The sequence below is a fragment of the Siphateles boraxobius genome, unplaced genomic scaffold (assembly GCF_051911475.1).
Source record: "Siphateles boraxobius isolate OS27281-9 unplaced genomic scaffold, OSU_SipBor_1 24, whole genome shotgun sequence".
Taxonomy (NCBI): Eukaryota; Metazoa; Chordata; class Actinopteri; order Cypriniformes; family Leuciscidae; genus Siphateles; species Siphateles boraxobius.
The window spans coordinates 15,120,408-15,144,813 of record NW_027508855.1 but is presented as its reverse complement, the minus strand read 5'-3'; the positions used below and the strand labels follow the sequence as shown (position 1 = coordinate 15,144,813).

Sequence of the window (24,406 nt, the reverse complement as noted above, 5' to 3'; positions counted from 1 at the left end):
GTCATGATTTTTGGCTCATTTGTTCCTCTGCAGAACAATGCAGACCCACTGAGAGACTTCTGCTGCCGGAGATCTGTTCTACAAATGCACTGAACTGACTTATGTTTACCTCAAGCAAAGACACTTGCTGTAGATCCAGGAATCTTCTGCATCACTCGAGTACAGGCTGTTTAGTCTGCATGTGCCGCACAGGCTTTATTAGCTACATCCGGTCACATTTCAAACAGTCAGATGAAAGATAAGCCGGCGATATATATATATATATATATATATATATATAAACATTTCAGTTATACATTTTATTTGTACAGTTGTAGATTTTTTTCGGTATTCTTTTAATGAAGAATTTATTTGCTGTTTTCTATTTTATTGTATTTTAATTTCTATTTCTTTTCTGTAGTGGTGAAGCTGAATTTTCAGCAGCCATTAATCAAGTCTTTACTATTAAGTGATCCTGAAGAAATTATTATAATATTATGATTGGATGCTCAAGAAACATTCCTTTTATTATTAGTTGAAAATGGTTGTGTTGCTTAATGAAGTGTGGAAAGTGACTTTTTCCGGATAATTTGATTAAAACAACATTCTAAAGAACGTTAATGGAAATTAAAAAAAATTTAAACAGTCTTTTTGTAATTTTAGATCAATTTGAAGCATTCTTGCTGAATTTAGAAATCCCGAAAGTTTAATGGTATTGTAGCCTTTAAACCATAGCTTTAAATACCATGTAAATATCATGATTTTTCATGTCATGCCACATTGCAGTGAAATCTTCTTTCTCCTGTGATTGTTCAATGGTCTAAACATTTGCAGTCAAAACTTCTGTGGTAGTAGATAGGAAGTGTTTTTGTGGTTTTGGACAAGACGAGTTGAAATATTTTGTAGATGCTAAATTATGTTTCGCAATTCACTGTTTTGGCTCCTTATGTCAGTGCAACAGGGTGTTATGTCTAGGCATAACTCCTGGATTTTTGTTTTGATGAGCAAACGCTTTAGGATTTCCTGGCCCTTTGTGTGCTGAATGGCAACAGTAGACGTCTTACAAACTGTGTGAACCCTTAGCTCTTTCTGTTTGTCCATGAGACTATTTACAAAGAAACAAGATATAATAAGCGCAGCGGCGCACTAGCCTACTGTGGTTTATCACTAAATTGAGCAAAAGCGTACAGTAGGCTACACTGTGCATTTACTGTGGGGATTCCAAATAAACACCTTGTTATATGATTGCAAACACTAAAGGGTTCCCTCTTAATTGACTCTTTTGGGGGGGATTTTTTAATTAGAGGGTGGAGTTGGAGGGGGGAGGGGTGGGGGCGTTTGCTCTCTCTGTGTTTGTTTCTACAATGGGGTAATTTTGTTGCAATAGCATTTAGACAGCACAAGGTAGCTTGATTTCAAACTTTGAGTCAGTAATAAAACAAATAACAACCAGTAGCACAAATAAATACAATAGAATAAATATAAAAAATTAAATAAACAGCACTATACCTTTTTCAGGTAGGTCTAACAGTATTCAAAGAAGAAATACCACAGAAATTGAATATTCAAATATAAAATAATTGCATAGCCTTAATTGATTAAATGTAAATTATTCCTTATTAAAGCTAAAAAAAATTGTTCATTCGAGTGAGTGAGTGAGTTATTGTCTCTTTTTCTTTTGTTGTTTGATTAACATTGACAGAAAGCAACAGGTTTATTAGGCTGCTGTCACTTTAAGTGTTAATGCATGGATCCAGTATACTGATACACATGCGTTTTCTTTCTTAGCTGTTTACATTCATTCACTTAAGACATAACTGACCGTGTGAACATGAATACTCGCCAAGACAGGTATTTTTGAATTTTTTTGCGTGTATTCGGCCATTTAAGCGCAATAAGCCTCAAAAAATAACAATTTGTTGACTTTATGTGTGTGTGCTTTGGCTGAAAGTCTCTCACAGAGTGTTTTGTGAGTGTAAGTCTTGTATCGCAGCGTGCAGCTCGCTTGCATTGCAGATGCAACTATGGGGTGATGTGTAGATCTTTTTGCATTTTGAGAGAGAGAGAGAGAGAGAGAAGACACGGTACCGCTGCATCACATTACGTCTCACAGAAAGTTTTCAAATGACTTATTTTCTCTGATAATCTGCTTGGGTTAATTTACGCATTTAACATGCTATAAGTGCATAAATGTTTGCGGGAATTTCTTGCTTTATTATTGCGATAACTGCAGGAATGTCTAAATGTATGCGCAATGCCTGCAATCCCATTCTGAAATTCAGAATCTGTTTAAATGTTATAAATGCATTATAATATAATATACACTGACAAAAATTTGGCCTGCAAAAATTATTAAAAAAAAATAGTTTTTGCCCCCTTTTTTCATGAGCTGAACTTAAAGATCTAACAGTTTTTCTATGTACACAAAAGGCCAATTTCTCTCAAAAATTGTTCACAAATTTGTCTAAATCTGGGTTAGTGAGCACTTCTCCGAGATAATCCATCCACCTCACAGGTGTGGCATATCAAGACGCTGATTAGACAGCATGATTATTGCACAGGTGTGCCTTAGGCTGGCCACAATAAAAGACCACTCTAAAATGTTTTATCACACAGCATAATGCCACAGTGGTCGCAAGTTTTGAGGGAGCGTGCTATTGGCATGCTGACTGCAGGAATGTCCACCAGAGCTGTTGCCTGTGAATTGAAAGTTCATTTCATAAGCCGTCTCCAAAGGCGTTTCAGAGAATTTGGCAGTACATACAACCGGCCGTGTGGGTGAGCGGTTTGCTGATTTCAACGTTGTGGCCCATGGTGGTGGTGGGGTTATGGTATGGGCATGTTATGCATGTTATGGACAACGAACACAAATGCATTTTATTGATGGCATTTTAAATGAACAAAAATACCGTGACGAGATCCTGAGGCCCATTGTTGTGCCGTTCATCTACGACCATCACCTCATGTTGCAGCATGATAATGCACGGCCCCATGTTGCAAGGATCTGTGCACAATTCCTGGAAGCTGAAAACATCCCAGTTCTTGCATTGCCAGCATACTCTGCAGACATGTCACCCATTGAGCATGTTTGGGATGCTCTGGATCGGCGTATACGACAGCGTCTTCCAGGTCCTGCCAATATCCAGCAACTGCGCACAGCTATTGAGGAGGAGTGGACCAACATTACACAGGCCACAATCAACAACCTGATCAACTCTATGCAAAGGAGATGTGTTGCACTGCGTGAGGCAAATGGTGGTCACACCAGATACTGACTGCCCCCCCCCCCCCAATACAGTAAATCTGCACATTAAAGTGGCCTTTTATTGTGGCCAGCCTAAGGCACACCTGTGCAATAATAATGCTGTCTAATCAGCGTCTTGATATGCCACACCTGTGAGGTGGATGGATTATCTCGGCAAAGGAGAAGTGCTCACTAACACAGATTTAGACACATTTGTGAACAATTTTTGAGAGAAATAGGCCTTTTGTTTACATAGAAAAAGTCTTGGATCTTGAGTTTAGCTTCATATAATATTACAATGTTATCTTTATGCAAATCTCTGTCAAACCATTACTGCTTGATTTCTTATTTGCGAATGTATTTGCTACTTTAAAGGGGTCATTGGATGCAAAATTCATTTTTATGTGGTGTTTTCAAATAGATGTGTTTTGTCAATGTGTGGACACCACCATACAATAAAAAAAAAATCCATTCACTTTTTTTTTATCATTAAAAAGTCTATACACACTGAATAATCTAGCTGTTTGGATTTTCTGAGCAACATTTCATATTGCTCATGCTCCGTACACGACCACTGACGGACTGTCCAGTATTAGCATATTTCCACCCTCAGCCATTTGTATACTGTCCGCCATGGCAGCACTTTAATGTCTTGTGTCGACACTCCCCATGGAAGAGAGGGGTGGGGTGAGCAGTTGCTCATTATCATTTAAAGAGATATTCACTGAATCGGGTCACTGTGAACAGAGCTGTTTTTGAGGAGGTAAAAAATGTGTTGTTTTACACAACCATTGAAGAATTTTAACCAAAGTATGTTACAAACTTTACATGAAGACCCTAAAGAATCATACCAACTTGTGGAAAATGAGCATCCGATGACCCCTTTAATACTAAAGCTCTTTGATGAGTGTTATTTGACTGAATATGTTATAATTATTATTATTATTTACATTATTTATTAACAGCTATTTATTGAAAGAGTAGCACAAATACGCTTATAATTAAATCTTTTGCAGGTAAATCACACTTGGCGATTGTTCAGAAAGTTAATAATGAGGGGGAAGGAGATCCGTTCTATGAGGTGCTGGGATTGGTCACCTTGGAAGATGTCATCGAGGAGATCATCAAATCAGAAATCCTGGACGAGTCTGACCTCTACAGTGAGTGGACAGTGTCTAGTGAATGTGTTTTTAGTCTTTTCTTTAAATAAATTCACACAGCATTTGCACATCTCAGTTTTCCAACACACATACATTTGACTTCCTCTTGCTGTGCTGCATCACACACCATTTCACGTATTCTTACGAAATGACAGAGACATGCACTCAGCATTTTTTGAGAAAAGCACTTATCATCATGTTCATCATGTTAGAGTTTTCATAGTACCAATGTGATTTTTAGTTGTTGTTGTTGTTGTTGTTGGAGGAATTAAGTCATCTGACTTGTGTTATAAATTCCTGTGTTCTGCTCATATAAGTTTTTGTGTGTGTATTTTCTGCAGCTGATAACCGCAACAGAAAGAAAGTGGCTCACAATAAGAACAAGCGAGACTTCTCTGCCTTCAAACATGAGAGTGAGTCTAAAGTCAAGATCTCTCCTCAGCTGCTACTGGCCGCTCACCGCTTCCTAGCAACAGGTAAACAATCACCAGACTGAGTGTAACAGTATGTGTACCTTGCCTTTCCTTTTTCGGCTCATTTTACCTGTAAAAGAAAACCTGCTTAACAAACTATGCACATCTAAATATAAGGCGTTTTTCACTTCCTGGCCTCGTAAAACAATTATATATCACTTTTAAATGATTATATACAAAGTGAATAATTAGTATTAAGATTGATGTGTTTTGTAATTGTTAAAATGTGCTGTGGAAAAAATCCACAAAAAAAATCAAAATCCTATATGATCAGAATATTGACTTGCAAAATAATTATGCATGCAGTGTAGAAATTGATGTTAACCTAGATTAAAATTTGTAATGTTTACCCAGTTTTTTTTTTTTTACAATGAAAATAGCATTGAATCCTGGCAGCATTCAGGCTTTGAATCAGCTTTACATTTATTACAGTATTCATTAATTTTTTTTAATGTAAAAATACAACTGGTCATTGTTTGTTCATGTTAGCTCAGGTCCATTAAATTATATTAACAGATGCAACTTTTGATTTTAATAATATTTTAGTAAATGTTTAAATTAACCTTAAGGGACTGTTTACATGTCACCGTTTTCAACTAAAAACTGGAAACTTTCACATTTACATGACAACAACGTTTTGGGTGCCTTAAAAATCAACTTTTGAAAACGTGAAAACGCAAAGGAAAACCGTTTCCGTTTTTAGTACATAGTTGTCGTGTAAACTTGCCTTTAGATTTAGAATTTTTCATTGTTAGTTCATATTTCCTAATGTAGTTAACTAATATTAAGAAATGAAACCCTACTGTAAAGTACCACAAACCAACATGTTTAATCTTATTGTAAAGTGTTACAGGTCAGGTTTCTCAAAAAGTAAGACAATATGCATCTTAAATTAAGCAAAATGTTCTATACATTTGACATCTCTTGTCTGTCTGTTTCTGTCTATGTCGCCTGTGTCTCCGCAGAGGTTAATTTGTTCAGTCCATCTCTGATATCAGAGAAAATCCTTCTGCGTATCCTTAAACACCCTGATGTGATCCAGGAGATCAAGTTCAACGAGAGCGAAAAGAAATCGCTGCATCACTACCTTTACCTGCGCGGAAAACCCGTGGACTACTTCATCCTCATACTGCAGGTAACGGCACAAACTGACGCCTAATGACCTGATCCTCACCTGGGTCACGGCTTGGAGCCATTTGGACAGACGAGGTGTTTTAAGCGGTTTAAGAAACCAGGCTTTGGCCTGCAGCATGAGCGCGTGGTTGGCATTGCCTTCTGTTGTTACATGCTAAAATTGAAGAATTGACTCAACAGAACTGCTGGCTTACAAAACAGTTTATCAGGGCTATATGATGATGTTTGGGAACAGCCCAGCTGGTCATCTATGTTGTGCGCTATGGCCTTATCAGAAATGATTTCAGAGGACCTCAAAAGAAGGTTTTGGTTTTAGATGTACAAGTTTTGACACTAGCAATCAAAAGTGTAGGGTCGGTAAGATTTAAAAAAAAAAAAAAAAAAAAAAAAGTTTTTAAAAAAAGTCTCTTATGCTTACCTAAGCTACATTTATTTGATCAATAATGCTGTAAATGTAAAAACTGTTTAATATTTTAAAAAAAAGATGTTTTAATGTAATTTATTCCTGATGACAGATGAATTTTCAGCATCATTAGCCTACTCCAGTCTTCAGTGTCACATGATCCTTCAGAAATCATTCTAATATACTGAATTGCTGAAGTAACATTTCCTATTATTATCATTTGGAAACAGTTGTGCTCCTTAATATTTTTGTGGAAACAATTTCAGGATTATTTGAATGTGAAGTAAAAAAAATCTTTTGTATCATTATAAATGCATTTCTTGTCACTTTTGATCAATTTAATGCTTCTTTGCTGAATGAAATTATTAATTTCTTTAAATTAAATTTTACTGACCCCAAACTTTTGAACAATAGTGTAGATGAGAAAAACAGTTATCAGAAATATTAATAATTAACTGCTATATGTGCTATATGTGGGCAATTGTGTCCCAATTTAATTTCCCTTCAAGATAACAGAGGAAAGTTGAAGATTCAAGAAAAAAAAATTGCACTTGCACTTTTTGATACATGTATATTTGCTGGTTGCTTTAGGGAGAATTCAAAACGCAGAAGCTACAGTAAAAAAGAGGCTGTTTTCTGTATGTTTTGATTTTTTTTGGGAAGACAAAGTATCTTGTCTTGACTTCAGTCCTCTTTAATGGTCTGGCATGAGCTAAAAAAATAAAAATAAAAAAAACTCCCAAGAAAGGCATCCCAAAAATATGCTGAAACTGTTTTGTATAAAGAAATTAGCCAAAATACCTTGTAAGTGTTGCACAACGGAAGTAAAGGAGCAATAACAAGCATTCGATGGAGGTTATTGCCAATAAATCAGGTTTAACGTGTCTGCACACGCTTTCCCATCCATTAGCTTGGCGATTTTACACTGTGTTAAATTGTTATCACCTGGATGAAGCTAATCTCAGATTTTTGGAGCTTTTCATATGTGAAAATCCAGATGACTTCCTAAGTGCAGAGTTGTACTTTTTCCCACAGTGGAACAATCATCCATCACGTATTCCTCCATTCATTCTCTCGGTCTCTTTCTTGGATTTGTTGTTGTTATTATTGGCCTCTAAACAATCATTAGACCATTCAGCTCATGATGGTTAAACATCACATGCACACCTCAACCTTTCAATGATTCAGTGAATTTCAGACCTCACACATTGTTTCTTCTATAATGAACGTTCAAAACAATGATAATCCACAAAATAAATGTGGGGAACCACATAATATCACAAAAATATTCTTCATGTTAGTTTTTTGTTTTGAAGGTCTCCTACAATAGATTTACATGCATTCAAGATAAGTGGATTTTTTTTATTTTTTGTTATATAATATACAATGCAAAATACCTTATGCTGTCATTATGCACATTTGTTACAGACCCGTGTAGGTTCGAGCAGGAAGTAAGACTGGAATAACTGACGACTCTTTTAAGGCAGTTCAGAATCGGTTCTTTTTTTCGAGAAACACTTTAATTTTTAAAACTTTGCAGAACTTTTACTTTCACAAACAGCTATATTACCGCTACATGAAAGGTAATATCTAAAAAAGCATAGGGGCATAACTTTTTTGGCATTTACGCTTCTGAGAGTGTGAGCTTTGTTTCTTGAACTGTCATGGAATTAACTTGTCAAGTTCAAGCTCTCCGGTTAAAATGTCTGAAGTTAGTTCACCCGGTGTAGATTATTCACAGCGGGAAGGAGATTCATTAATAGATTATGAAGAGCACACTAGCAGCATTTTGAGTCTGTTAAATATGTCGGGCATCTGTTTGTGTGGCTTTTTGTTATTTATTATTTAAAGCCGCTCAGTGTTGTGTGTGTTGGAAGCAGGATGTGCTGTATTATTATGATTATTATTTAATACATTGAGTGTGCTTGCAAGTAGACTTCCCAACATGGAGACCTTTCTTTCCTGGCACCAGTTGAAGATGGCCTCCAGCCAGGCCTCCAGCTGAGAGCGGGCTGACTGACCTTCATCAAATGTTAATGCTGCTTTCTCTGAGGTGTCAAGCTTTGTGTTAAAGATCCACAGCACTTCTTCTGTTGCGCTCCTGTGCATATGTGCTAAAAGGACTTGGAGTTTGTGAGGAATAAAAGAGCACGTTGATTTTCCAATTTGCACAATCCGAAGACCTGACATCAAGAAAAATAAATAGACATAACAACTTGTAAAACATAAGATGATAGACAAATGAAGTAAATAAAGACAGGATGAAGTTTTCAAATTGTGCTTTAAATATTTTAAATATTCAAAATTATTTTTTATGTTCATCTTTTAGTATTATTTTTCGAATGTAAAGATAAGACAAACCTTTTTGATGTTTATTTTTGTATTGTCTAAAATTAAGGTTTTAGATAGACAAGAAAAACTAAGTTTAGCTTTTAGATTATTTTTTAATTTTTAAATCTACACAATTAGTTTCTCCAAATCTAAAAACAAGATTTAGTTCAAGATTAATCTAAAGTTTAGCTAAGGGGCCGTTTACACCACACCGTTTTCAACTAAAAACCAGGTCTGACCCCTAAGAAAAAATGACCTGAATCTCAGCGTATAGGCTACTTGCCTCAAAGTCATGAAAAATATATAGTAAGCTTGAAATATCATGTGGCAAGCATTGTGAAAGGTCAGGACTAGTCAGTTATTGAGGTCCACAACTGGAGATTTAGCTTTAATATTTTTAACGACAGTGCTTTGAAGATGCAAATTCTGTGATGGTTTTAGATGATTTACTTTCAAGCTTTGAATCATCCGCTGTGATTTAAAGCTCTTATTTATAATATGTAGGTCTTTTTTGTGAGCACTGTGATATCTTTATGAAACAAAACCTTATAGTTATTTGGCCTGTTTATTTGTTAAATATCTGTTGGTCAGTGTATTTAAGGGCTTTGCTTGCTTGGTGGTATATCTTAAAGAAATATGTCTGGTGGAGTAACTGTAAAGCAGCATAATTATACAGGACATCTTCAAGAGCGTCTAATTGTTCAGACAAATCACTGTCTAATTGATTTTGGATATATATAGTTTTGCACATACCTATTTTTAACTCCGCTTCGTGATGAAGGGAATTATAGCAGTGCAGGAAGAGAGGCTGTGATTGTCTCTTCTGTACACAAATATTTGAAGATGTTTGCTTGTGCTCACTGTTGTTAGTTACTCAAACAATGAGCTGTTTAAACATACTCATAGTAATTTTACACTGTATGCTTGGCCACCCACGTTATGTTTGTGAATGATTGACAATACTGACGCTGAGAAGAGGTTACTGAATGATGCAACTCAACGAGGCCTTTTGCACGTACACACACACACACACACACACAAACACATGTATATATAAACAAATATTATCTCTTCTCAACACCTCTATTATTCATATAGCCCATCTGCCTGGGATTAAAGGCTCACTGTGTGTATTAGGTAAAAATATTCAAATGAGTTGACTAAATCTGTCAAAAGTTTGCAATATAAAAATGCAATATTTGGCTTAATTTAAAAACAGACAAATGTTTCTGTATTATTATTATTATTATTATTATTAGTAGTAGTAGTAGTATAATTTATTATTATTAAAATACAAGATTTGGCTTCTTTAAAAAACAATAGAAGTCAATGTTTTGTATTATTATTATTATAATTTATTAAAATGCAAAACAATTAAGTCAATATTTATTAATTATGATTACTACTATTTATTAAAAAACAATTCGGCTTTATTTTAAAATAATATTACCATTATTATTAATAATTTATAATAATTAAAATTCAAGAATTGGCTGGATTTAAATGTCAATATATATATATATATATATTTTTATTAAAGCTCAAAATGTGTTTTATTTAAAAACAAAATAAATTAATTGTTTTATTGTAATTATTTTCACTATTTATTAATACAAATATTGACTTGTAAAAACAATTGTGAAGTCTTTGATGGTCCTCATTTAGCTAAGTTGGTGTTTAAAGGTTTTTTTAAGAACTGAATATGCAAGATTGTTTGTTGTTGACATCCTAAGTTGAGGTGTGCTTGTTAAGTGTGTTTATAAAGGACAAATGTGAACTTTTACCTTTGTCAGTACACACATATTTATACCCTTCTCACAGTCGTGGATTTGCATATTAAGTGGCACAATGACAGTCAGGACAATCTATTTAAAGATCTCTTCTCTCCATTTCTGATATTTATGTGTCTGTACTTTTTGTCCTGGAGGTCTTTCTCTGTAAGGTCAGTTTGCATATTTGTGAAACGTGATTGATCTGATCTTTCCAGAAAAACACGATTCATGCAGCTGCTGCAGTCCCCTCCCTGCAAACAATCTCACTACCTTGGCGCGCGCGCGTGTGTGCGTGTGTGTGTGTGTGTGTGTGTGTGTGTGTGTGTGTGTGTGTGTGTGTGTGTGTGTGTGTGTGTGTGTGTGTGTGTGTGTGTGTGTGTGTCAGTCAGTCACGCTGCATTGTACACCTCATTATGTGGACATCCGTCACTCGTGGTATTCGGCCCCCTCTCTCAGAGCATCATTGTTGTCTTAGTGGATTTACTGTGCTACAGTTCTCACATTCCTCTTGACCACAGCTCACATTCACTCACTCCTATCGTTATAATCCACACTCAGGGCCTTCTCAGTCTAAAGCTAGTTTTTCATTTATGTGTCTGTCCACCTAGGTGGTGGTGCTTCTGGGAAACTAGTCTTGTGGTATGATCTCATCTCCATTAAGTCTCCAATTCATTCAAAGGATTAGTTTACCTAAAAATGAACAATCTATAATTTATTCACACACTCAAACCCTTTTTTCCATGCAACACAAAGGGAAGATCTTTTGAAAAATGTTCACGCTTCTTATTTAAATGTAATGAAAGCAGACTTTCAATCGAAGACAATATTTTCAGTGATTAGAAACTTTAATTTGACTTTCTCGCATTAAGCTAATCATGTGGCTATTTGTACTACTTTTTTGTACAGTACACTTTTTTGTCCATTATTTTAAGCTTGTCAAAATAATGAAAAGAGTTTCACTTGTTTCAGCAATATTTTTTTAATACGCTTTTATTTTGAACTGAGCAGATTTTCATTAGAATGTAGCCTACTAGTTTTGAAAAAAAAACTATGCTTTTATTCAGCAAAGACGCATTCATTTAATCAAAAGTTACAGTAAAGATATTTAAGACATTCTATTTCAATTAAATCCTGCTCTTTTAAACTGTCTATTCATCAAAGAATCCTGATAAAAAGTATCATGTTTTCCACAAATAATTTAGCAGCACAGCTTTTCAACATTGATAATAAGAAGAAGAAATGTTTCTTGAGCAGCAAATCAGCATATTAGAATGATTTCTGAGGGATCATGAGACACTGAAGGGGGAGGTGTTGCTGTAATTTATAGTAATATCTTCAGAATTACTGCGAAGTCTAGTTTTAAATATAAATATTTTAAAGTGTTGGTGCTTAATGTAACACTATCTAGTGTATATGATAAATTACGTTTGATATTTGTGCTGGCTACTGTATACAAGCCACCAGGGTACCATACAGACTTTATCAAAGAATTGCTAATTTTATATCAGAGTTGGTACTAGTGGCTGCAGATAAGTTCCAAATTGTTGGTGATTTTAATATACATGTAGATATCGAAGAAGATGCATTGGGATTGGCATTTAAAGACATTCTTAACTCTATTGGAGTTAGACAACAGATGTCAGGACCTACTCATTGTCGTAATCATACTCTAGATCTAATATTATCGTATGGAATCAATGTTGATGCCGTTGAAATTCTACAGCAGAGCGATGACAACTCAGATCATTATCTAGTCTTGTGTATACTTCATTTAACCAAGGCTGCAAAGTCGATTCCGTGTTACAAATATGTTAGACCTATCACTTCTGCCACTAAATATTGCTTTATTAAAAATGTTCCTGATCAGTTTCATCTCCTCAACATCCCAGATAGCTTAGAAGAACTCGATATTGCAACAGAAACTTTTGACACTCTCTTTTACCAGCACTTTAGACACAGTTGCTCCTTTGCGCTTAAAGAACATAAAAGAAGAATGTCCAACGCTGTGGTACAACGAGCACACTCAGGCCCTAAAGAGAGCAGCCAGAAAAATGGAGCGCAACTGGAAGAAAACAAAACTAGAGTTTTTTCGCATTTCATGGAAAGAGAGTGCGATTGCATACAGTGAGGCCTTAAAAGCTGCTAGATCTGCTTATTTTTCAACCCTATTAAAAGGAAATAAACAAAACCCTAGGTATTTACTTGAAACAGTGGCTAAATTAACGAAAAATAAAGCTTCAACCCCAGACGTTTCCAAGGAGCACAGCAGTAATGACTTTATGAACTTTTTTACTTACAAGATTGATAATATCAGGGAGAAAATTATAACTATGCAACCGTCTGTCAGGAGTCTAGTCTTATTCCTTTGCTTTTTTCTCTTCTCCCTCTCCTTCACGTGCGCTTTCGCACAGCTGAGCTCATTCTCAATCAGCGTTCGCGCTCCTGCTCTTCTTACACCTGTTTCTCCTTTGCCCTGATTTTCTGGCCATTTAGATCTTGTGTTCTTTTCCCTTCTTTGTCGGTTTATTGTTTGTTCGTTAATGCCCGTTGCAGACGCATCATCTTCGAGTATTTCTGCTGCTTATTCTTGTCCTGTGTGTGTATGTCAGACGAAAGATTTCACCTGCTATCCTGAGTCATGCCTGACAGTCTGTGCTGCGGTTGCTGCCTAGTGGAGTTTGCACTCGTCATTTCCAGCGTGCACTTCTTGACCACTCCTACCTGAGCCTCTCATCCTGCCTGGTTGCTGCCTGGTCTTTGGGTTTCGTTTTCCTGTTCTGCGTCCACCAAGACGGCCGGTGATCGGCAGACAGCCTGTGTTGACTTTTATTCTATTTCCAATAAACCTGTAAACCAGCTTTCGTTTTTGGGTCTTTCTCGAACTGTGACACCGTCTATTACAGTATCGCATCAGGCAGTGCATTGTAGTCTCCCTGAGGAAATTTTTTATTCATTCATTGCTATTGGAGAGGAAGAATTTTCTAAACTCGTTAAATCATCTAAATCGACAACATGTTAGACCCTATACCGACTAAGCTACTGAAAGAGAGGTCCTACTGGTTCCAGAGGTCATAGATTCTCTTCTCAATATCATTAATTCATCTTTGTCATTAGAATATCATGTACCAAAAACTTTCAAGCTTGCTATGATTTAAACCCCTTGTTAAAAAAACGAAACTTGATCCTACAGAATTAGTCAATTACAGGCCAATCTCGAATCTACCTTTTCTGTCAAAGATAATAGAAAAGTATCCTCACAACTATGTTCCTTTTTAGAAAGAAATTGTATCTGCGAGGATTTTCAGTCAGGATTTAGACTGTACCATAGTACCGAGACAGATCTCATCAGAGTCACAAATGATTTGCCCTTATCATCCGATCGTGGTTGTATTTCTCTATTAGTGTTACTCGATCTTAGTGCTGCATTTGATACCATTGACCACAACATTCTTATAAATAGACTTGAAAATTATGTTGGCATTAGTGGAATTGCATTAGCATGGTTTAAATCATACTTATCTGACCGTTATCAGTTTGTAGCAGTAAATGAAGAGATGTCTTATCGATCAAAAGTTCAGTATGGCGTACCACAAGGCTCAGTACTAGGACCGCTGCTGTACAGAGTACATGCTGCCCTTAGGAGATATCATTAGGAAGCATGGCATTACTTTTCACTGCTATGCTGATGATACGCAGCTCTATCTTTTTTCACGCCCTGACGAAACCTACCAATTCACAAAATTAACGGAATGCATAGCTGTGTAAAATTGTAGTAATTTCCTACTACTTATTTCTGAAAAAACTTAAATTCTAATTATTGGACAAGAAACTTCTTCACATACTAACCTAGAATACTGTCTAACACTTGATGGCTGCTCTGTCAAGTCCTCGTCGTCGGTTAGGAACCTGGGTGTGCTCTTTGATACCAATCTTTCATTTGAAAGTCACGTGTCTAGTACCTGTATAACCGCATTTTTCCATCTTAAAAATATATCTAAATTACGTCTAATATATCTAAATTATATGCTTAGTTCATGCCTTCATGACATCAAGGCTAGATTATTGTAATGCTATTATGTGTGGTTGCCCTGCACGAGTAATAAACAAACTACAGCTGGTCCAAAACGCAACAACTAGAGTTCTTACCAGAACCAGGAAGCATGACCATATTAGCCCAGATCTGTCAACACTGCATTGGCTCCCGATTAAACTTCATATACATTTTAAAATATTGCTGATTACTTACAAAGCACTAAATGGTTTATCTCCCTAGTACTTGAGCGAGCTCTTAACGCATTATAGTCCTTCACGTCTATTGCGATCTCAAAATTCCGGCCAGTTGATAATACCTAGAATATCAAAATCGATTGCTGGTGGAGTGGCGGTAGATCCTTTCCCTATTTAGTACTAAAACTTTGGAACAGTCTTCCTAACATAGTCCGGGAAGCAGAGACACTCTGTCAGTTCAAATCTAGACTAAAAACACATCTCTTTGACCTAGCATACACCTAACACATTATAGACTTCTATAATTCAATGTTAGGCTGCATAGATTAGGTCAGCCGGAACCGGGAACACTTCCCATAAATCCTGATGTACTTGTTACATCATAAGAAGGATGGTGTCTACGCTAATATTAGTCTCTCTGTTTATCCTGAGGTTTACCGCAGTCCGCCGGATCTAGGCCGTATCCGGATCTGATGAAGGACCTGCGTCTGGGCACGACGACAACGCAGTCCTGAAGTGTCAACTAGTCTCTCCACTGTGAAGGCCTCCTTCCCTTTACCTCTGTACAGATAAAACGTTGTCGGGATAATTCTTGTTCATGTGGCTATGCGGAAGTGATGATAAATTCTGTATTATAAAATTTTCAAGACTCGAGCTACCAGGCATTGTTTTGTGCAAATGAGCGGCCGGAACGCATTAAGGGTTTTCTTTTAGAACAGTGTCGTGTAAGCGGCCCCTAAGTTAATAACTGATGATCGTTGCGACAGTAGTGAATCAATCAAAACTAACTTTAGCTGGACAATAACTTTAGTCTAGAGTTGCTGTAAAGCCAAAACAATCTCTGTTACTTTAATTTCCTATTATCACTGTAAAGCTGCTTTGAAACAATCTATGTTGTTAAAAGCACTATATAAATGAAGGTGACTTGACTTTAATTGACTGAAGACTGGAGTAATGATACTGAAAATTCCAGTTTTTATTCCATCGCAGGAATAAATTACACTTTCAAATATATTTAAATAAGAAAACGGGTATTTTAAATTGTAATATTATTTCAGAATAATGGTGTTTTTACTTAGTTTAAACCTATAATTTATGCACTTTTTGATATCATATCACAATTTTATTATTATTATTTTGTTGTTGTTGCAGTGGTTGTTTTAAAAAACCCACCCAGAATCCTCTTCCTTTATTGTGTACAGGGCCGTGTGGAGGTGGAGGCAGGGAATGAAAACATGAAGTTCGAGACTGGACCTTTCTCTTTCTATGGAGTCATGGCTCTCAGCGCTCCAACATTAGGTGAGTCAAACACACACAAAGTAAAACATACATCAGAAATGCATGCAAACCAAGACTCTTTTCATACTTCTTTTCATCAACAACTTCACAATAGGAATCAATAGGACAGTCTAAACCTCTAATATTTGATTTACCAACATGCACAAACATATGTACTACTACATTTTCTGTTACTGACCCCTTCAAAGCTGTGGGTTCATAAATGAAGTGGCTCGACGTCAGGATAGTCTGTTTAAAGATCATATCCTACACAGATCCTTTCGGATTTGTGCATGGATGAACAGTAGGTGGTCTTGTTTTTGCGTCTCTGTGTGCATTATGGTAAAGGCCATATTATGAAAGGGTTCAACAACAGATGGGAAAATACTTTAAAGCAACAGTCGGCTTTGCCACTAATCACTCATAATTATAATTATCTCACTTGGGATACTGGGACTTTTCCAGGCCACCCATCTTTACTTGTTGAGCTCTGAAAAAGCTGTAGATCATCGCCCTCTAGTGGTCATCTGCTTCCTGTTAGTTCATTTAAATGGTTAGTTCACTCATAAATGAAAATCGTCATAATTTACAGTCACTCACCGTCATGTCATTCCAAACCTGTATGATTTTCAGTGTTGTACAAAAAGAGATTGTTGGCTGAATGTGGATGCTGCCCTTTGTCATAGAAGTAAATGGGAAGCTCCAAAAATGACAGAAAAAGCATTATAAAAGTATTTCATACAACTTCCAGAGTATGAGCATTTTGAATCCATACGATAGCTTTGTGTGAGGAACAGACCAAAATTGAAGTCACTGGAAATCTGCTCTGCCATAGCTTTCATATATTCGAGCATATATTCCACCTGTTCAACAAACAGTTTCAATTGGCATTATTGATATTAAACCTGATGTAATGCATATTCATGTGCATATATCTATGCGAATAAGATTTGAGAGCTGTGATGGAGAGGAGGCTTTATAGGATTTAATGACTTAAATTTCAGTTTTTTACTCACACAAAGAGCAGCGTGAATGTTCTGCCTAACATCTTCTTTTGCCTTCCACGAAAGAAAGTCCATTTTGGATTGTCATCAGGGCAAGTAAATAAATATAAATTTTTGGGTCAATTAACACTTTAATTATAATAGAGGTCATCCTGGTGTTTTTCTATCTGCTCATGAATGTACTCTATCGTTCAAAGGTTTGGGATTCATATAATTATTTTATGTTTTTTAAAGAAAATTTCTATGCTCACCAAGGCTGCTTTATTTGATCACAAATACAGTAAAATGGTTAAAAAAATTGTTTAAAAAAACAGTTAAAAAGCCCACATATATGATTCAAAATTCACTCTAAAACTGGAAATAAACCATAGGAATAAATAAACAAAAACATATCATATGACATAATACACTCTTAGAAGAAAAGGTGCTTTAAAGAACCTTAAAGTGTTTCTGTCAGGTCTTCATATATAGAACCTTTTAGGGGTTCCCATCAGGAGACCACTTTATAAATTTAATTTAATTTGAATTAATTTTGTTTTAATTGATTTTAATTTGGATTAAATTGTATGAATTAAACATGAAAATATTTCCTTATTTGGAATCGTTTTTAGCATAAAGTGTTCTTTAAAATTGAGCCAAGAACCTGTGGGCTCTATTTAGAATCCCATTGAACCTTTTTTCTAAGAGTGAAATCTCTCTAATCTTTTTAGGGATTCTTTGATGGATAGAAAGTTGAACAGCATTTATTTGAAATAGAAATCTTTTGTACCATTATACATGGCTTTACTGTCATTTTTTTATCTATTCAAAGCATCCTTGCTATAATAAAAGTATTATACTTAAAAAAAAACATCTCACTGACCTAAATCTTTTGAACGGTAGTGCGTGTCTTGTGTTTTCCCTCTACCTGTTCTTCCCTCAACCCTGTCTTACATGTCCCATCAATCTCTGTCTTTCTCTCTCACTCCCAGTGAGTCTGTCTCGTCCTCGTCACCTGTCTCTTAAGAGATGCTCTCTCTTCTCTCGTTTCCCAGGTAACTGCCGGCATGTCGGGGCTCTAACCACTGAAAGGGAAGGGTCAGACTGATTAACAGTGATTGTTTTTGCAGAAATAACCTACAAGTGGTATTTAAGGGGCAGCCTTTTGCTCCTTCTCCTATCACTTAAGAATAGTAAAGTAAATGGGTTTTTGTTTACAGACACCAATAACGTAACACCTAGATTTAACGTAGATTTGATCAGATCAGTTCTCGCCCACATGTTCCAAACCTATATGAATTTATTTCTTTGTGGGACACAAAGATATTTAGCAGAAAAGCAGCTCTTTTCTATAAATGTAAAAATAGGCACTTCCAAGCCACAGAAAGCACCATAAAAACAGTCCATATAATGAATATGTGCAAGCACAAATTATACGCAGAAGCTATGGTGCATTTTCAGTGGATATGTCTTTTTTGTAATAATAATGTAAGGCTCAAAATGTGTATGCTGTAATGGTGCTTTAATTTGTCTTTTTGGGGCTTGACATTCCTCAAGATAGCTACTTTTGTGTTTAAAATAAGAAATAATTTCACACAAGACAATGAGAGGGAATAAATAATGACATCATTCTGAAATAATTTTTATTTTTTGGTGAACTATCCAACTGTGGTCTGCTGTACTTAGAATGTGCCAGTAGGTGGCGATATCTGAGTGGAGCTTGTCTTTATCTGTGTGATATCCATCACATCTGCATACCTTATCTCTTTGTCTGCTGTTTCTTCACATCATAATGTATTCTTTCTTACACACTTGCACACATTACAACAACAACTCTAAACATGTACTCTAGCGTTCAAAAGTTTGGGGTTGGTAGGATTAGTTTTTGAACGTTATTTTTTATTTACAATGTTAATATTTCCTGTGATGTCAAAGCTGAATTTTCAGCATCATTACTCCAGTCCTCAGTGTCACATGATCCTTCAGAAATCATTCTAATATGCTGATTTCCTGCTCAAGACAGTTGTGCTACTTAATATTTGTGTGGAAACCATAATACATTTTTTCAGGATTCGTTGAGGAACAGAAAGTTGAAAAGAACAGCATTTATTTGATATCAAAATCATTTGTAACATCATAAATGCCTTTACTGTTACTTTTGATCTATTAAATGCATCCTTGTTGAATAGCTTTCTTTCAAAACAAACAGAAAATCGTAAAACCCAGAACTTTGAACAACAGTGTATGTTCCATGAGTTCCTGCATTGTCTAATATTTTATGTGCTCTGTATTCATTTTGGGTCTCTCTCTCTCTCTCTCTCTCTCTCTCTCTCTCTCTCTCTCTCTCTCTCTCTCTCTCTCTCTCTCCCTCTCTCTCTCTCTTTCTCTCTCTCTCTTTCTCTCTCTCGCTCTCTCTCCCTCTCTCTCTCTCTCTTTCTCTCTCTCTCTTTCTCTCTCTCGCTCTCTCTCTCTCTCTCTCTCTCTCTCTCTCTCTCTCTCTCTCTCTCTCTCTCTCTCTCTCTCTCTCTCTCGTAAAAGCATGAACTGTTGTCCTTTTAAAAAAACACACAAGTTTATCTAGAGTGTCAGAACTTTCCCAAGGAAAAAGCTGTCAGCAGATGAGATCACTGTACAGTTTGTTGGCTTAATTACTTGCTGGAAATCATGTCCTCCATGTCCAGCAAGTTAATAAGCCAAAAAACTGGACAGAAGAAAATGACTGTTCTTATCTGCTGACAGATTTTTTCTTGGGAAAGGGCTAAGGGCTTGTAGAATTCTTCTTCATTTACTTCATTTACCATCTCTCTATGTTGCCTTTTACTATCTCTTTTAAAAGATGTTCAAATTTGCAATTAAAAAGTAGGGTTCTGGTTGTAATATCCCTTTCATAATCTTAAACATAAAAATGTTTGTATTGATATCGTATGAACTTTTCAGGACAGAATTGTTTATTTTCGGACCAACTCGTCTGTCTTTTAAAGACAACTTTACACATCTATCATCTTGCATAGTCACTTCTGCTCACCAAGGCTGCATTTATTTGATCAAAAATACAGTAATATTGTGAAATATAACATTTATAAATAACCTTTTTTCTATTTTAATATATTTTAACATGCAATTTATCCCTGTGATGTTCAAGCTGAATCTTCAGCATCATTACTCCAGTCTTCAGTGTCACATGATCCTTCAGAAATCATTCTAATATGATGATTTGCTGCTCAACAAACATTTTTTATCAATGTTGAAAACAGTTGTGCTGCTTAATATTTTTGTGGAAGCCGTAATGCATTTTTTCATGATTCACTGACGAACAGAAAGTTCAAAAGAACATTTATTTGAAAAAGAGTTGTTTTTTTTAATAACATTTAACGTCTTTTGATCAATGAATGCGTCCTTGCTGATATAAGTATTTATTTTGTTTTGGTTTATTTTTTATGTATCATATTTTTTGCACTGTAACTCCTATATACATTCTATATCATCATTGTGTAGGCAAGTCTGTTATCATTTACTGGCCCTCCTCTCTCAAACCTTTTCAATTTTCCATGTGTGTGTTTCAGAATTCCGCTCGCCCTCTCACATCAGCGGACTCAACCGATCTGCGTCTCTAAACTACACGGATCACCCTGAACCTCAGTCTGTTGGTGGCAGCAACACGCAGCTCAGCAGCGCTCCATTGCCACAGTACTCACCAGACTTCAATGTCCGAGCTCTGGCAGACCTACAGTTTGTGAAGGTAAAGATATGGTGTAGTTATGCTCCAGAAATGGTCAAAACCGTTATGGAAGGCCGAAATCCAAAACGGTGACATTTAATTAGCGCTTCTACAATTGCACATTTTTGCTGTGCCAGCGTATATGTCATGTACACAATGTGGATAAACTAAAACAGGTAAACATATCGGCTACATGTGTGTGAAGTGGACACTAGGGCACTATTGATTTCTCATTTTAAAGTCATTATGAAATCAAAATTGACAATTCATATTTTTTGTGAAAATTTTTAGTTTTTAATTGTAAATAATTCACGTGCCTTTGTTATATTTAATCCCTCCCTTCTTGCAGCAAATTTTTTTCAATGCTCTACGTTTACTGGCACGAGGTCGGGACAACCTGTCACTCACAAAGGACCCACCTATAGAAAAAACACAATGATTCAACCATCCAATCAATTCCCCATGGACAAAATCAAGCCCCGCCCTAAATTCTTTTCTTGTTCTAGAAGCCGACTTTAATCGATCTTCATTTAGTCTATGCTGTTTTCAGTGCATGTATGAGCAAAACTTAACACAAAATTATTTGTATCGCAACAACCATCCAAAAATCACAATAAGCTTTGTTATTTTTGCCATGACTCAAAGTCTCAGCTTTCAAATTCTGTCATTTTTAAAGCAAAACACAAACGGCACATGAACCGATCATCTTTACTACTAGTTAAAGCACGAAATAAACAAGTGAAAGATACAGTAAAACTAGAAATATATCATCTCTCATGTAATCGCTCAATCAGTGTTGCAACCACAGAAAGAGACCAACAAAACGGCGTGTAAACAATGTCACGTAACATTACATTTAAAAGCCATTCAATAACCATAACTTGGTAGTCAATTCGAAAAAATAACTCTCGGGAGGCTAAATATATAAAGCATTTTGCTATATTTATTGATTATATTTTTGCTTAACCTGTTGTCTTAAGTTTGAAATGAAAACAAGTTTTTATTAGCCACCGTTTAAATGTATATATTTCAACAGTTATATATTAATAAAAAGGTTGATATAAAAACTGCCCAATGTACAATTCAGATGTTTATGTATGCTTAATTGAACTTTATTTTTGGTTTCTGTTTTCAGCTCAATGAAAACTTTCATTTTGCTTTTGTTTAATTAATTTCAGTGTGTCACTATTATGGTTTATTCCTTCATCCATCCAGAAATTTCACAAGAAATTCCAAATACCTCTCATAATACCTTTCCGTCTCTTCCTGTTTTCCAGATCACACGCTCTCAGTATCAAAACGGTCTGATGGCGTCTCGTCTGGACAGCTCGCCCCAGTCTCCAGACAGCGGACACGGCCGTGTGGATAACAGCACATCATCCATTCCCAATCCCTCGTCGGAAAATATGCTCACGCTCACGGATGCCCCCGATGAGACGACCTCGCTCCTCATCGAACAGAACAACCAACCCACGTGCCAGGCCAACCACAGCACACACAATGAGAGTGCCATTTGACACACTCACACACAATTCACCGATATCCCACACACCCATTGGACATTTTAGCACCTTTTCCCAGACCCGTTTTAGCGCTAGCCATTACAGTAAATCAGTGTGGGTCTATGAAGAGCAATAGTTTGCTGAGACATCTAAAGAAGACTTTCTGTAACACATTGTGCACGACGAAGGCACAGAGAAGCCAAAGTGTATCTGGACTGAGAAAGGACCCCTGTTTCAGACAGACTCTCTGGGGCGTTTTATAGACTGTGCGAATAGAGCCGTTTCTATATACATGAAGATGTTTATTTTGTCATTTTTCTATTGAGGTTGCTCACAGAAACGCGAATGAGGGAAACTGTGGATGCCTTTTAATTTGGTGTTAGTCCATAGCTCTGTCATATTTGTACCAAATTCTATATGTGTGAGAGAGTGAAAATGAAAGTGAGTTTGTGATAGAGATAAACGTGCCAGTATATGTTTGTATATACGACAACGCATGAGTCCGATTTGGCCGTTGCAGCCCACGTAAGCAACAACTCAGGGAGACGCTGAGCTTCACATACTAACTGCATGTTCGATAATTCCCTATTGATTTACGTGAATCCATGCGACAAGTGATCAAAAAAAGTGAAGCATGCTGTCGTCAAATGCACCAAACAGTGAAATACTAAGATACACTGCATCTCATGCATATGGCATCCACATGTAATTTCTATGTCTGATATTTCTGCTGGTTGTCTGTGGATGTTTGTTAATGTGATGCAGTGTTTGTGTATGTGTAAAATTGTCCTTTTGAAAATAATGCATTGACTTTTTTTTTTACTCCAAAAAGAACAAGCATTTGTCGTTGTAGTACAACTGTAAATGGAGTCAATTTTCTGCACAAGATGTTTGTGTGTGATTTGAGCTCTCGAACTGTATCTGTTGCTCCCATTGGACCAGAGGTAACCTAACCAAAAGAATTTAACTCTTTGCTGTATTTATTTAGCATTCAGTTGAGGTTGTATATTTTTTAAATGATTTTCTTTTTTATTATGATTATTTTTGTGTGTGATTTCTTAAAATTGCTGTGCGTTTTATATGCAGGTTGACATGGTACAAACTACAAATTGTAGATGCCTAAAACTAGGAGATGGCAGGTTCAGGAAGTGACTTCATAAAATTTCATAATTTCTTTGCCTTTTTTTGCCTCTGTGCAAATCTTTTGCTTTCATACCAAATATGTTTGAAACCAATGAGAACATGGAAGATATCTTGCTTAGTCAAATGAACACAAAAGCCTCTTCAATTATGTAGCATCTCTCGATTATGATAAAAAAAGGTGCAAGAACTGCACTGTGTATTTCAATTTTTGGCTGTTGACAGCTGCTCAGTTTTTTTTTTGTTTTTTTTTTTTTAAGAAAACACTCCCTGTTCGTTCAAACTGTTAATCACGTTATTTCATGTCCTTCTCAAATTAGTGATGAAATGCATTGCAAATTAACACAGATTATTTTTGTTTCTTTAATGGAAACTGAAGGTGTAACAACTTCTTGATTCTTTTTATACTGTATTTTTCCAAGTTATGTTGTGGTTTGGGAAAGGTCTTCTTTTAGATGATCTGAGTTTGGCTATTAAATTATTTATTTAATCAGTGTAATATGTTTCATTTTCTTGTATTCTTAATCAGTGGTATTTTATAAACCTCAAATCGAGTGAATGTCTAAAAGGACTAAAGGGAAGTAGTTCTTTATATGACTTTATATGAATAATTTCCTGTGTTTGTAAAGTGCGATTTATTCTGTAAATCATCCAGCCCTCTGACTCCTCCACTGTTTACCACAGCAAAAGTCTTGTGTAACAATTCAGATGTTCTGCATTAAGTCATCAGCATGTGTATTGACTGGTGTTGGGGAAAGTTACTTTTAAAAGTAGGCCTATGGCATTACTTCCTCAAAAAAACCAAACAAAAATAAACAAATTGTGTTGCTTAGTTAATGGAAAGTGATACATTGCATAACTTTTTATTTTTTTCACCTGGACTAGGCTTAGGCTACTTGTTTATTTTTTAATAACAAAAAAAAAAGGTTAATAAAGTCCCTTTCACACCAAAAGTGTAATGAATAAGCATGAGGCTGAATGAAGTGGAAATACATTCATACTTATTAGGACATACACTTGTACAGTAAATGACGTGGATCAATCAAACCTTTCAGCTGTGCT

The 24,406-nt window shown here is 35.9% G+C and overlaps 1 protein-coding gene across 3 annotated transcripts in view; it reads left to right on the top strand.

Moving 5' to 3' along the window:
* The window catches only part of LOC143749131 (metal transporter CNNM4), a 35,396-nt gene extending 11,553 nt beyond the window's left edge, over nucleotides 1-23,843 (top strand). Inside the window, exons 2-8 of one of the 3 annotated variants that reach the window (XR_013206884.1) lie at nucleotides 4,240-4,383; nucleotides 4,725-4,859; nucleotides 5,822-5,991; nucleotides 15,926-16,022; nucleotides 20,548-20,723; nucleotides 21,980-22,863; nucleotides 22,970-23,843. Coding sequence is in view for 2 of the 3 variants with exons in the window: in XM_077241609.1 (XP_077097724.1) it covers nucleotides 4,240-4,383; nucleotides 4,725-4,859; nucleotides 5,822-5,991; nucleotides 15,926-16,022; nucleotides 17,977-18,039; nucleotides 20,548-20,723; nucleotides 21,980-22,219 (1,025 nt within the window). In the remaining variant the exon portion in view is untranslated. Of the gene's footprint in view, nucleotides 1-4,239; nucleotides 4,384-4,724; nucleotides 4,860-5,821; nucleotides 5,992-15,925; nucleotides 16,023-17,976; nucleotides 18,040-20,547; nucleotides 20,724-21,979 lie in introns of all 3 variants that reach the window. The other 2 variants (XM_077241609.1, XM_077241608.1) reach the window with 2 other exon arrangements.
* The last annotated feature ends 563 nt before the right edge of the window (nucleotides 23,844-24,406 follow it).